The sequence below is a fragment of the Pomacea canaliculata genome, linkage group LG9, assembly GCF_003073045.1.
Source record: "Pomacea canaliculata isolate SZHN2017 linkage group LG9, ASM307304v1, whole genome shotgun sequence".
In the NCBI taxonomy this organism is placed as follows: domain Eukaryota; kingdom Metazoa; phylum Mollusca; class Gastropoda; order Architaenioglossa; family Ampullariidae; genus Pomacea; species Pomacea canaliculata.
Genome location: NC_037598.1, coordinates 9003364 through 9017466, shown reverse-complemented (window position 1 = coordinate 9017466; position 14103 = coordinate 9003364). Strand labels below are relative to the sequence as shown.

The 14103-nt window shown below is 37.6% G+C and overlaps 1 protein-coding gene across 11 annotated transcripts in view; it reads right to left on the bottom strand.

The window, feature by feature from the left end:
- Nucleotides 1-585: 585 nt before the first annotated feature.
- The window catches only part of LOC112571894 (S-adenosylhomocysteine hydrolase-like protein 1), a 104110-nt gene continuing 90592 nt past the window's right edge, over nucleotides 586-14103 (bottom strand). For all 11 annotated transcript variants that reach the window (XM_025251253.1, XM_025251254.1, XM_025251255.1 and 8 more), the window contains 11 exons: nucleotides 12844-12969; nucleotides 12399-12575; nucleotides 12018-12064; nucleotides 11369-11432; nucleotides 10725-10813; nucleotides 10480-10550; nucleotides 9871-9965; nucleotides 9408-9506; nucleotides 9092-9239; nucleotides 8630-8750; nucleotides 586-8363 (listed from right to left, as the gene is read on the bottom strand). In XM_025251253.1, coding sequence (XP_025107038.1) covers nucleotides 8357-8363; nucleotides 8630-8750; nucleotides 9092-9239; nucleotides 9408-9506; nucleotides 9871-9965; nucleotides 10480-10550; nucleotides 10725-10813; nucleotides 11369-11432; nucleotides 12018-12064; nucleotides 12399-12575; nucleotides 12844-12969 — 1044 coding nt within the window. In that variant the 3' untranslated portion in view covers nucleotides 586-8356. The remainder of the gene's footprint in view (nucleotides 8364-8629; nucleotides 8751-9091; nucleotides 9240-9407; nucleotides 9507-9870; nucleotides 9966-10479; nucleotides 10551-10724; nucleotides 10814-11368; nucleotides 11433-12017; nucleotides 12065-12398; nucleotides 12576-12843; nucleotides 12970-14103) is intronic.

Sequence of the window (14103 nt, the reverse complement as noted above, 5' to 3'; positions counted from 1 at the left end):
CTTAAAAATCTTTACATCTTTAGTAGGTGTAAAAATAATGACACCTGCAAGAAAAACAAGCATGAATTTTTTATTCCTTTATTCTCTCAGACATGATCTACAGAATTACATTCTCAACTGCCCTCCACATAACATGGTTAAAATGCTTCTGAACATAATGAACTGCGCTACTGTGCCTTGCCTTTTGATAACATGAACGTGCACAATGTCTCCTATAATACACAACCATGACATAATTCATAATCTTTAAAATAGTGCAGTAGTACATCCTAATTTTAGAAAGTAACAAATCTGGATGTGCAATTAAATAATTAAAGATCAGACATTTATTGGGGATCGCAGATCACTTTAAGCTAAACATTACTATCTTTATTGACGGTAGTATCTGCTATATGGAAAGGTGAACGCCATATTTTTAGAGGTATTTACGATTCTTAAAGGACTTGCATTTTATCAGGGCAGGCAGCATCATCTGTTGTCTAACTGAAAAAATGGGTAAAAAGCTGAAAGGTTTCACACAAGGCTTTCATTACTAGAGCACAGTGCACAAAAAAATGTTCTAAAAATGGCTTTATTTTTTTTTTGAACTTGTGGGCCCTGGTCCTCAATCCTTGCAATGTAGGAAAATACCAAGACACAATTTTGTAGGCAAGTTGTTTTCTTTATATACAAAGACTTTTTCCAAGTGCATAACAATGCTGTTGATGTGCATCCTGTGAACAGCATATACTTAGGCAGCGTGAAATTTAGTTTTACACCATGCTGCGTTATGTACAGATGATGCAATCAATGGTAAAACTAGGATGCACTGAATAGATAAGGAAAAAAATGTCCACAACTAATTGCAATTTTTGACAGATTGTCAGATGCTGCAGTAGTTTGAAAAAAAGTTATTTTCTCTGGAATTTATTTCTATCATGCCGATAGGAGTGTTTCAAACTAAATGATATATACCTTGCATTACCATTCTATTTTTTTTTTGTTTTCTATGCCATGTTCTTATGATTGGGCAAGAGTTTAGGCACTCAGAGTAACATACTCCTATGCCTGCTAATCACAAGCAAAAAAAAAAAAAGAAATAAGACGATATCAGCTGGCTTTATGTTCTTATGTGCATAGTCCATGGCAACATGGAAATACTATTAAAAGATGAGCATCAATGACCAAAACAAAAGGGCAAGAGGTGTATGCATGTTTCTAAGTTGCAGAAAAGAATATTTTATAAAATGCTGTACAAGCAAAAGTTAAATTTTTAAAGAAAAATTCTTGAGTAATTTATCAAAGCTACAAAAAGGAATATTCTCAAGTCATGATTAACACATTTCATAATGGGGATTGGAAAAAAAATTCCATGATATACTGATTAAGTAGTTGGCAGATCTTACTATAACAAGTGCATTTGTTATTAAAATGCTAAATGGTCTAATTAAGACCCCTGAAACATAATCCTACACCTCCCCCAAAATATGGAGATAACTTTGCTTCCACCTGCTTTCCCCTGTCCTTAATTCCCTCCCTTGCACCACTTACTGTGCTCAATGAGCAGAACATGATTTTAAGCAAGCCTACCATGAAAGTTTACATTGCTCTGAGTTATTAGTACAGGCATGGTAAGCAATATTTAGGCAGCTAGAGATGGGTGTGGGAATGAAAGGAGGCAGTTTGTGCAAGGATCTGAACACCTGCGATAGGTCGTCACTGAACAACGCATTGTTAGATAACACACAGAAGAAGAGGGGGAAAAAACTAGTGTAGAAATGCTCCAAAGGAACTTTCCTTTTTCTCACAGACGCAGGTCAGAACAGCCACCTCCTACCTTCATCGCTGACGATGTGAAGTTAATGTAGGGAAGTGAAGTGGGTGGCTGCTAAGCACTGATGGTCATCTAGAGCTGGACACATAATTTTTGTTTTGCAAGGCAGCAACTTTATTTGTGATCTTGTAGCACTACAGGTATGTGCCATGATGGGAAAGACATGGACAAGGCAGGAGTGGAAAAGTAAATTTAATTGGAATGTCTCCTAGCAATTTTGTCCCTCGGTTGTTTTAAATTCACACAGTAGCAGATGCTGCTATCATTAGATATTCCTAATTACAAGTTGGGTAGAAAACCAAATTCTAATCCAAAGCAAAAACGGCATCTGAATGCTATGATATATGAAATCAGTAATAACTGATCATTTGTTTCCAAAAAGAGGTAAAATGAAAGACTTGTACAACACAAAAAATTCACAACATTGTACAACATCAAACATTTGTCTTTACATACTCCCAAAATGAAGGAAAAAAAATAATCTTGGAGGTCAGAAAACAATGAGGTAATAGGTACCATGGAACAGCACAAGATGACCTTTTTTCCAAAGTCTGATGTATAATTAATTTATTAATTTATTTAGACACCATTGTAATGTACTTTTAAGAAATCTATCTGTGACGTAAGTACATCAAAGTTTATGAGACAATCTGGATATCTGCAGAATGCAACTGATGCTCCTGCACCCTAACACACTAGATAACAGAAGTCATGGAGGTCTTCAGGCCCGGGATCAAGGGTGGCATATAGATAGTGATATTCATCTTCTTCAACCAAATCACACTGTCAGAAAAGATCTGGTACGATAAAGAATGATTGACACTGGAAAAAGGCATCAAGAACAGAAACACCAGATATTCAGGACATAACCTATTATTGCTGGGTCCTATTTCCATTACAAAACCTTCCTGGCCATTTTGAAAAAAAAAAAAAAAAAAAAGTCCCTGATCTCACTTTCAGCTTTGTCAGTTAAAGTGAGTTAATCCACAAATGAACTAAGCTGACAAGGACTTTCCTCGGTCGCTGCCTTACCGTTTCACGAATGAATGTGAAATTGTGTAATGCATCAGCGTATATTGTGTGTCCAAATAATGACAGAGGTGCATGTGCTAAGTTTTCAGAAGAAATGTGCTGTACAAAATCCATGTGCTCTCAAGAGATAAAAAGGCAGAAGGGCTGTCATGCACTGGGTTCGGAAGCACAAGGAGCGTTGACTAGCTGCCCGTTCTAACAATGTGTTTGAACCAAAGGAACCACTCATTCTACAGTGTGGGTCAGCTCTTTTAACATTAGGAGTCAAGTGCATGGGGTTAGTTATGCAAGTGCAAGTGGTATTTCCTAGCTGCCCATTCTAACAACATCAGAAATATGGATGGAAAAAAAGCCACTCAGTTTTCTAGTACATTTGGAAACTAAATTTAGTGTGGTGAACACGCAGCCCACTCTTTAATGATGATGAACGTGAAGGTGAAACAGATGTCAGCTTTGTTCCTATCAAAGTGAAAAGTCTGCTCATTGATTTTACATTGTCGTTGTTAAAGTGGATAAAATATCGAAAGACAAAAAAAAAAAAAAGAAATCTTTGCAAGAAGAAATACTTGACATACCTTTAATTAGTTTAACCTGAAAAATCTCTCATTTAGACTAAGGCTGTCAGAAGAAGAGTTTTACTGGCATCAAAAGATTTATACTGGTTATTAAAATTATATAGCAAGTGGTGCTTGCTTATTCACTGGCTTACGATTGTCAACTGATTAACAGATTTCTAACTATATCGCAGTTTGATTAGTTTTGTCATGAAAAACTTAAAATATTGGTGGTCAAAGGAGTATCTAGCAATCAAGTATATATCATGCCCATGCATGTTCCAGTGCACATGCTCACACACCTTATTAGTTACCAGAAAACGGTATTCACAAATACTCAAGTACTGTCGATAAAAAATACAATTAAGATGCCAAAACTAGCTTGCCATTGAAATTTGTCCTCTTGATCCATAAACAGTAGATAAGCTCTCACTGAATCATTAAAAACTCACCAAATTATTAGCTACATCTACAGTTTCAAGCATAAACTCATGGAAAATATTTGCATGCACAGCTCAGTAGATGACTGCCTTGCAGCAGAACCCATTGCTGTTCCTTGACCCGAGTGAGGAACAAAATGCCTGCACATTGTTTTGTGGTCAACCTCCATTTTTAGTGTAAGTTATTTGGTTTTGGTATGCATTCATTTATAAGCAAAACCGTAAACTTGAACTTGCATCATCATCTTTCTCTAAACTTTAAAAGGTGAGTGGGGATGAGATAAAAAAAAATGCTGGGAAATTTACAATCAAAGTGTGATTGATTTGTTTCAAATTTAGACATAACGTAGTGAACAGTATCTTCAGTGATATACAGAAACAGAAATTAATAACATCTTTGGTCATCAAGTCTCCGTTGAATAAAGTAAGCAACTTGTAAGTGCTCTTTTAGTTCTGAAACCTAGTTGCTGGTGCAACAGACATCAAGCTGTTTTTAAATGGACTAGTCACACTCAGAGGGTCTCATTCCCCTTATTGAAGTGATCCACAAAAAGATTATTTGACAACTTCAACAACAAAATGATCACTGACTGGAAGATCAGGAAAAAAGAATACACAACCACACAGAGAAAACCATCATCTATACACAAGCTGCAGAATCCTAATTGCCAGAACAACTCCAAAATCAGCAATATTGTTCGTTCCCTGAATATCTTAAAAAAAAATCATGTGTTTTCCCCCCTTTTTTTTTGGTTACCACCAAAAAAATAAATCACCGAAAGTCCACTTCATTACTGTGACCTGCATTCATACAAAATCAAGCTGAGATAAAAAGAGTCTTGTAAAGTATAAACTTACAGTGCTTCTCCCATTAAATCTAAACATTAGCAGCCCCCTTCTTCCAATCCCCGCTGTCAAAGATGAGCCACAATGAAAACCTCATTGAAGTTATGAAGGGGCGATGAGAGGACAGGAAGGAGAAACATCAAAAATGATGGATTATTCACTTCACCTGGGTTTGACTTGGAAGACTACTTCAAACAACCCACCTTACACAGAGTCACAACAGTTAATACTGAACTATATAATCTATCCACATTTCACAATGCCAAGTGCTCTTAAAGACTTGTGCTGCATTTGAAAGTGTTTCATTAATTTTATGTGTCCACTGAAGGCAAACATTTTGATAGAAAGACTTTATTTTTTTTTTAGCAAACGCTTAAAAAGAAAGTAGTAAAGGAAGTTATGAAATCTAGATTTCCATATTACATTGGTGTGGGCATCGCATTTTTTTTCAGTCTTGAACAACCAGCCCCATCACTACACAATCACACAAACTGCATCAGCTAACACATGCATGCCTACAGGTACAGAAAACCGACAGTAACAGAAAAAGATACCTTACAAAGAATGACAATCCAGCAGATGGATGTCGCTGAATATTGCTGATACTTTTACCTGTTGTACACATTACCAGTGCATAATTCTTCTAAAGAAAAGAAGCAGCAAAAAATAAAGGGAAAAAAATATACCCCAAACCCAAGATCTTCCTTGATTATTGCAAGTAACACAAGGACTTTACAGCAGCAAAACATGTGAATGAATAGACGGCTAATTATTCAGTCTTACTTAATTACAAAAATAAAAGCTACTGAAAAACTCAACTAGATACAGAAATGCATTCATTCATGTTCCACGAATAAATGAAAGCAAAGAAGGTAACTGTGAGGGAACACATGTACTGTTAATGCGACAATTTAAAAACCTCTGAAGTCAAACCCGCTTCTTTCATTATACATACACATCTTCTCCCATCTCTTCCTTTCATTATTAACATACTGGGCCAGGCATGCAAAAATGGCCATCATGTGACCTTTGGTCACTCCACATTAATGCAATAGCAGTCCAAATTACACAGTAAATTGCCAGAGTCCAAGGACTTAATGGTTTTACTCCCATAAATGGAACTACTTAAGAACCAGCAGCAGACAGAACATCAACATGAAAATATCCATCAGAGAACGAGTTCAGTTCTTGACTTATGTATCAAGGCATAAAACTGAAGCCTGTGCAAGGAGCAACTGTGTGATTTTTGAAGTAATTTAAAAATTAAACACCAGGACAATTTTTTTTTACATTAAATTTGTAAACATGAGGGCCACATTGCCCCTTCAAGCTAGGTTAATATCTGATTAAATGCTTTGGTGCCCATTTGCAGCAGTGAAAAGGGCAAAAGATCCTGATTAGAGCGATAAGAAACAATTGATAACGTTTTCAAGATACCTACAAATATTTACACTCCACTACGAAATAAAGAAAAGATCCATAACCAGCTACACTATTCACATACACGTTCAAATATGAAAAAAGTTTCAGCATCTCTGATCTGTCAAGCACATAAGTGTTGTTTCAAATACAACGTGCTCTTCAACACACTACATGTGAGGCACACATTTTGCATCAAAACAGACTTTTATTATCACATTGTGAAAACACCTCTTCTGTGAAAGACTCAGTTTATTTTGAACGAGAACCACTTGAGGTCATGTGAGCTGCAGGATAGAGATTAATATCGGAATGGGAGTTGGGGTGAGGCAGCTCGCTTGACTGCAGCAAGTAGAAGAATGCTTTGGTCTGTGAAACTGCTCGCTTAACATCCACTGGTGGCAGGAACAGCAATCCAGATATAGGACTTAATGTAAGAGGAGGTAACTACAAAGGTTTACGACAAATTATTTCCACACTTAAAACTAATTTTAAAATTCTACAACTATTACTGGCCCAGGGTTTTCTCTCCTTAAAGTGTATACACTTCAGACTCTTTATACACTTTAATCTACGAATGTAAAAAAAATTTTCAGTTTGAAGCTTCCTTCAGAAACAGATATGTTTGTGCAACACAGCTTTGAAATACTCGAGCCTTTTCTGCACCTATGGTTTTAAGGTGATTTAGTGCTCACAGGCGACAGGGCATTCCTTCAGGAAGAAAGTGGACCTCTTGCATGTTTACATTGCTGTGCACCTTTTAAAAATGTAGAGCCACTTTGTGCCTTTTTTGGAAAATGTCACATACAATTCCGGCTAGTTTATGGTCATTCATGACTTCTTGGGTGATGGTGGAAAAAAGTAACTACATAAGAATTGTTCAGAAAATGCACATCTTATTACAGATAGGTACACGCTCTTTACTGATCTGCAGCATGGCCTAAGTGTCTCACAAAAACAAAAAGTTTAGCCGATTTGTCCAGTGGCAGTTTCTGCTCAAAATGCAGACAGCTGGGTACTCTCCCCTCCTCTATCCAACCCTTTTGTTTCCACACCCTAAACCCTCTCACTGCTGTTGAAAATCAAACACTTTGAGTTAACATTTTTTAATTTACCTTTAACTATAAACATTATTCCCTTATTTTGCAGTGTTTCAGTAAAAAATGCAGGCACAGGGAAAATTTTTAGTTTGAAGCTTGAGCTTCCCTGAAATCGATGTATCTGCCACCTAATCCTACCCTCCCACCCAACTCCCAAACTGTTGTCATATTTCGTGCTGTTTTATCTGTGAACAACGCATGACAAGGGATCATTCTCACCGGGAGCCAGAAACATTTCTATTCTCACTGCTGTCCAGCAAGGGTGGGAGGAATTGTTTTATGCTGTGCCAGCAACTAAGGCAGTCAGTCCTCTGAACAGATGACACATGCAGAGAAAGAACAGCGTGACTGAGACGAAAGCTGAACCCAGGACAGCCAACCTTCACTGTATTGGGTGATAGGCGTTAACCACTGTGCTTCCAGCAAATCAATTAACAGACATTTGTCAGCATTGAAATATGTCTCAGTTGAGCTTGTATGGAAATCTGTCACGTCAGTCACAAACATTCACCACCAACGCTTCAGTGAATTTGCAGCGCAGCACACTCTTATTTCACAATTGTTCAGGGACACTTTCACAGTAATTTGCCACGCATCTATTTCACAAAACACACGTGAATTTCTAACAAGGACTACACAACAGTGATGTCTCCTTGCTGGCCTGGGCAACAACCTGTTAGTTTCACAGCCTAGCCCTCTAGAGAGCAAGAAGACCTAGTGAGGAAGCTTTAATACTATTGTGCTGTGCTCTGAAAATTTTTCCAAAAGCTACAGTCTGTTAGGATGACAGTGGTTTAATTTACAAACAGAAATACCTCTGCAATTAAATGATGACTGATTATAATCAATTGGAACAAGTGTAGCAAATAGACAGATTATGTTCTAGAAAGAGGTCAAGAAAACAAAATGAACAAGAAAATAGTGACATAATGCAAGTTACAATCAGGCTGTTTATGACAGTCTGGAAGAAAAAAAAAATGTACAGAGACAGCCAGTGTCACTGAACGACTTCTTTGGCGATGGCTTTGCACGTTCGTACAAGAAGCATCCTCATCTTGAACTCGGAATGATGGGTAAGGTATCCTTGTATGCGCATCCATGCACATCTCTTTGTCACATGCAAGCGCTGACTTTGGTGGACAGAGAATTGCACTAGTATCTGGAAAATAAAATCAAACAGTGTCTTTAATTATCTTTTTTTCAAAATAATATTTTTTAAAAATCGGAAAGTACTCGTTAAATTGTCTTCACCTACACACAGATTTAAGCACAGCATACGGAATGAGAATAAGGGATTAGTGCAAAAGAAAATTGCAGATGAATGTGGACAAATAAAGTCTTAAGAAGCACTCGCATGTACATATATTTTTTCCTGATCATGCATATATTCATTAAATGATTAAATTAGTAACAATATTAAAATACCTGTAATAGTTAGGTTTAAAGGGTCCAGCCTTGTTTAAGCCCAGGTACTTGGCTTGATCATCTGAAAGTTCTGTCAGGTGAGCATCAAAGGTGGGCAGATGCAGACTTGCCACGTACTCATCTGCAACAATTGTTGGGTATCCTAGTCAAAGCACTAGCTTGTGTGATGGGTCGACAAAAGAGCATGACTATACAACTATACACCTAACTTGACTTTGGGTGCAAGCAAGCATGAGTGTGAATTAAGCACTTGTAGGCATCCATGATCATCAAATAAAACTACATTTCCTAGCACATATCTTCTGAAAGGGCTTTATTCTGCAAGTAATACTGTGGCAAAGCCATCACTAAATGACATGAATTTGGATGTTTGAACAGCATATGAAATGATATTCTTATAATGGACCAATTTTAAAGTAGCACGTGCAGACACTACACTTTTGGGGAAATCCTCACACCCACCCATTTTTTTTGGTAACAGATAGACATCCTGCTTGTATCGACCAGGTGGAGCATTGAACAGTTCTATCAAGGCCAGAGCCTGTGTGGTGGCTGTGATGGAGACGACAAAGGAGGGAACCGAAGAGCAGCTTAAATTGACAAGACGGCCCTGAAAAGTAAGAGAAAGGCATTGGGATCACACACCGTTCAGATCACTATCATAATAACCACAATGTAATTTAAATTCATCTGAACATAAATAAAGGGGCTACAGAAAAGTTTCTCAGCATTGGACATGAAAGACCAAAAGGATTTGATGATCAGTTGAAATCTGCACCTCAGCCAGCAGGATAATGCGTTTGCCGTCTGGCCAGATGATATGGTCCACCTGGGATCGGACCTTTTCCCATGTAAGCTCAGGAGTTCGTAAACTGGCCTGAAAGGATAGTTCACAGGATTAGTTCGAGTCCAAAATATCAGTCAGAAATGTCAATAAACTCTACAGAAACAAGCCAAGCAATCTCTTAACTGACATTTACCACAACCACCTAAAAGGTTTATTCATCAAAAAATATTATCTCTGGAAAAAGTAGAAATTTCTGAATGCATATGAGAAAAAATAAATTTTATAATGTGGTTATCTACAATAAGAAGTTATTAACCATGCAATAGAAAAAAAATGCACAATATGAAATGACACTGAAATTTGAATTTGAAACACGTCTCCACCTCCCCAAGCCCTGCAACTCTTCTTACCCACTCCATTTTACATCATAATTCTCCAGAGAAAAGGGACTCACCACATCAATTTCAGTGTTTGAATGACCCATGTTGCAAAGAATGCAGCCATTCTTAAGACGATCCAGAGATTGACGGGAAACTACATTTTTGTTACCTGTGAAGAAAGTATCAGACATTCATTTCTATACATAAACAAGTGGCCGAATGACCACAATGCTGGAGTAGTTTAAACAAGAACATACTCTTAAACTAAAAAAAGGGACAGATGTTTCTGTTTTCTAATCGTTCACATAACTGTTACATAACTGATATTCAATTCTTATTTTATTTTTACATTTGTATTTAATAGATTTGATTTGTAGAAACCTATTTACCATTTACCACTGCCAGCAGAAAAATTTCCCTATAAAACCCAGCTTTTCTTGAAACAGTTTAATTAACATTGCTAACTCAAAAAAAAAAACAAAACAAAAAAAAAACAAAACCGTCCTTAAATGACCTGAAGAAGCTCAAATAATTAAAAAAGACTTCAATATTTAATTAGAATTGGCTTGAAATTTTATTTTTGTTGTCAAGTTTCTGTTGGCAACTTTCAACTTCTGATAACTTCTTTGTGCATTTTTTCTTTCAGTCAACAAACACAATGTTGTTTAGTCCACCTGCCATACCTGTGCACGTGATTAGAACATCAATACTGCGGACCACCTCATCCAGTCTCACTACTCTGAATCCATCCATGCTGCAAAACACATGACACGGTAAGAAACAACATTAAGCTTTAAAAAAGTTCCAATCTCTGATAAATTATTTAATACTGCTAAAACTGTTAGCCGCGTGTGTGTTTGTAGTTTATGTTCTGTGTGTGAGAGAGAGAAAGACAAGACACAAGCTTTTTATAAATACTAGTACTCACCAGGCTTGTAAAGCACATATAGGGTCAATCTCTGTTACCATGACGATGGCTCCCAGACCTTTTAGAGCTTGTGCACATCCCTTACCCACCTAAAGGCAAGTCACAGAAAAGCTAGGTTAGACAGCGTATGTACATAGCAAGACCTCACGATACATGTTCTCAATGATGGAAGCAGTCAGCTAAAATTGTATACAAGCTTGTGATACAGTGTCTTCAAGTCATTCTGCCCGGTCCCAATTGCCCCTACTGCTTTTTAAATATTTTTGTTTAGCTTGTCCCTAAGCTGTTTTGGTATGCTATACCCCAGCACACTAGGCTAAAAGTTACGACGATGCATATTCTGGGTGCACATTAAAAGATACAAGTAAAGGCAGCTATGCATTTTCAACTGCCTTTTCTTGACAATGTTATCAACATGAGCTCTTCAGGCAAGTTTATTGTCGATAGTTATACTTAATGTTTATTTCCGTACTGCACTTCTCCTTTTCTTCCCTGCTTTCGTACATGCTCTTGGTGTTTTATAAGAGGAAACACAATGAAGCACAGCTGCACTTCACATGGATTTAAAATGAAAGAAAGCTCAAATTAAAAAAAAATCCTGAGACTCCCTCGTGCACACACACAAACCCTGTTCTGTTACTTACCTCACCATATCCACAGATGAGAACTTGCTTGCCTCCAAACATCACGTCTGTTGTGCGCTTCAATCTGAGGGGAGTCAAAACAGAAGAACTGCATCAACACTAAATTACTGCTATCACTAACACACCACTGGCACCACGATCATATCACAATGCCAGCAGCAATAACAATCCTGCTATGATCAGTGAATGTAAATATAATTTTAGAAAATGTTTATAGTAAGAAGCTACCTGAAAGGGCAAAGGGCTAGTGGCACATGTGGAAACTTAAATCTGTTCTAAAAACAAATTTAGAAATGTTTTTCAAAACTTGCGTCTATGTCATTACAATGTTTAGCCCAAGTGCATAAAAAATCATACTTATGGGAACAAAGTCTGGCTTAAACTGTTTAATCTTATTTAAAACAATGACAGTTTTAAAAAAAAGTATAAATTTGTCATACACTGTGCTTCTATTAACTTATTATCTTAACAGAGTTAAGGCCTAAAGATGTTTAGAATTAAAAATATGTAACTGGCCCCAAACCTAGATTTTTCACTGTGGACTATCGTTCTTGTCAATACAATAGTTTTAAGATTTTATTAAAATTCCTTCACAGCTATGCTGAGAGTATAACACTCTGTCACAAACATGTCTTTCTACGATACTTACGCATCTAAGATAGATTCACGACAGCTGTATAGATTATCAAATTTGGTCTGGAAAAAAAAGCACAAAAAACCCAATGTAACATTTCAATGAACGTATAATCAGTACATCTGAATAAAGGAAAAAAAAACAACAAACAAACTATGCCTTATTCACTACGGGTACATAAAAAAATTGGCCCTGACTTCACAAAAGGAATGCAAAATATGAGCACAATGCTTTCCCTTACTTTGTCTTCAAAAATGATCTGATTTTACAATGTTCAAAGTTAAAAATAGGGATTTTCTGGCCCTATGCAGGTCCCTATGATGATTGCCAGCAAACTGCATATCATGAGACTCAGAGAGGCTGGTATAAGAAAAGGAGTCTGACACGACTGGGTACCTTAGTGACAGAGTCATTAACATTCATGGCGGGCACGGTCAGCTTGCCAGACTTGGACAGCTGGTATAGGCGGTGCACTCCCGTCACACTCTCTTCCACAATGCCCTTGATCATGTTGAACATGGCTGGGTATTTCTTCAGCATCAGGTGTGTTGCATCTCCTCCATCATCAAGGATCTTGGAGGTGCACACAGAAAATGAGCCAATGATTTGCCTAACCCAGATATTTCATGTGGAATTTTATATGAGGAGTGCCAAATAGCATTTGTGCATTTGAATGATAATATCTCTGGTGCTAAATATACATGTGTGTATATATAGATACACACACACTTGAGAGTATATACTTCAATGTGAATTATGGGGAATTCATACTAATTACACAGTTGCATTAAACATATAATCTAGCCACATTAACAGATGGACAACAGCTCAAGATGCTTACAGTGTTTGGCTGCCATCCTTCAGCATTGATGCAGCGGTCAATGCACCACCAGAAGTCCTCCTCAAGCTCTCCTTTCCATGCAAAGATAGGGACACCACTCTCAGCCAGGGCTGCTGATACTTCATTCTGCGTACACAGGATTCCAGCTAAGTCTACACTCTTCCAGCAATGTTATTTTTAATGCCCTTTCAATGTCAATGATTTGAAGAAGTCTGAAGGTCAAGTTTTGTTTTTGAAAGACAGTCTTAATTTGGCTGATGAAACAGATAATAGTGTTAGTATGTAATTTTTGTTCATTTTTTAAAACCGAGAACAAGCTATTGCATAGAGGGACTGAACCCAGCTCTGCAAGTATGCACTTGTTTTTGGTGCTGTTTTATTATTATTTTTCTTTAACAGACACAAACATTTCTTTTGTGGCTTTCAATGAAGGAAAATGGAGGAAGGCACCCACACTTGCTCTTTCACCTCATCTGCAGTATCATTCATTTTAACTAGGCTAACTGTGTGTGTGTACGTGAACATCTCAGGCATTAGGGTTCATAGCTCACGACAGAAATCTTTCTTCACCCTCCACTAGTGCATGACACTGCACCATTATTTCTCTTCAAGACCGACTCTTGCTGACCCAGGAAAAGCTCAAAGCTCATAAATTTAACTCCCATTATTCTGGATGCTGGCTTTGTGGCTCCATTCTTAGCACAGGCCTCTATGATCTCCCAAGAGGACCAGAAACAAGCGGCGGTCAGACGGTTCAGGAACTTCCAAGAACAAAGACAGCAGCCATGGCACTCTCTTGGTACTTGTTAGGCTTCAGAAGCTTGACGTCACACACTTGTGATTGTGAGGCCTCTAGCTTCACTCTCCACAGAGTGGATATGGGGGGAGGGCAGTTAACTGCTGCACGCCAAAGGGCCATCACTTAGCTTTTCTTCAAAGCCTAAGTGGTAATACAGACAAGCTCTTGTAGCTGATAATACTGATGAAATGATTTTTTAACGTGGAGTGGAAGAGGGTGGGGTTTGGTTTTCAGAACTGCTATGACAAGCGTGAGTTATGAGTTCTGCCATTTATTTGTGTCTTTTCAAGGTTGTAGAAAAGAATTGACGATGCAGTGCGACAACCTGCCAGTGCAAACTTAAAGGTTTTCATGTTGAGAGCTGGGGTATTAAGATGGCATTAATACTGTATGTGCGCACAGAGAGGAGGAGAGAAAGCAAGTCTCTGGGTGTGTTTAAAACACAAGATTCAGACACCAAG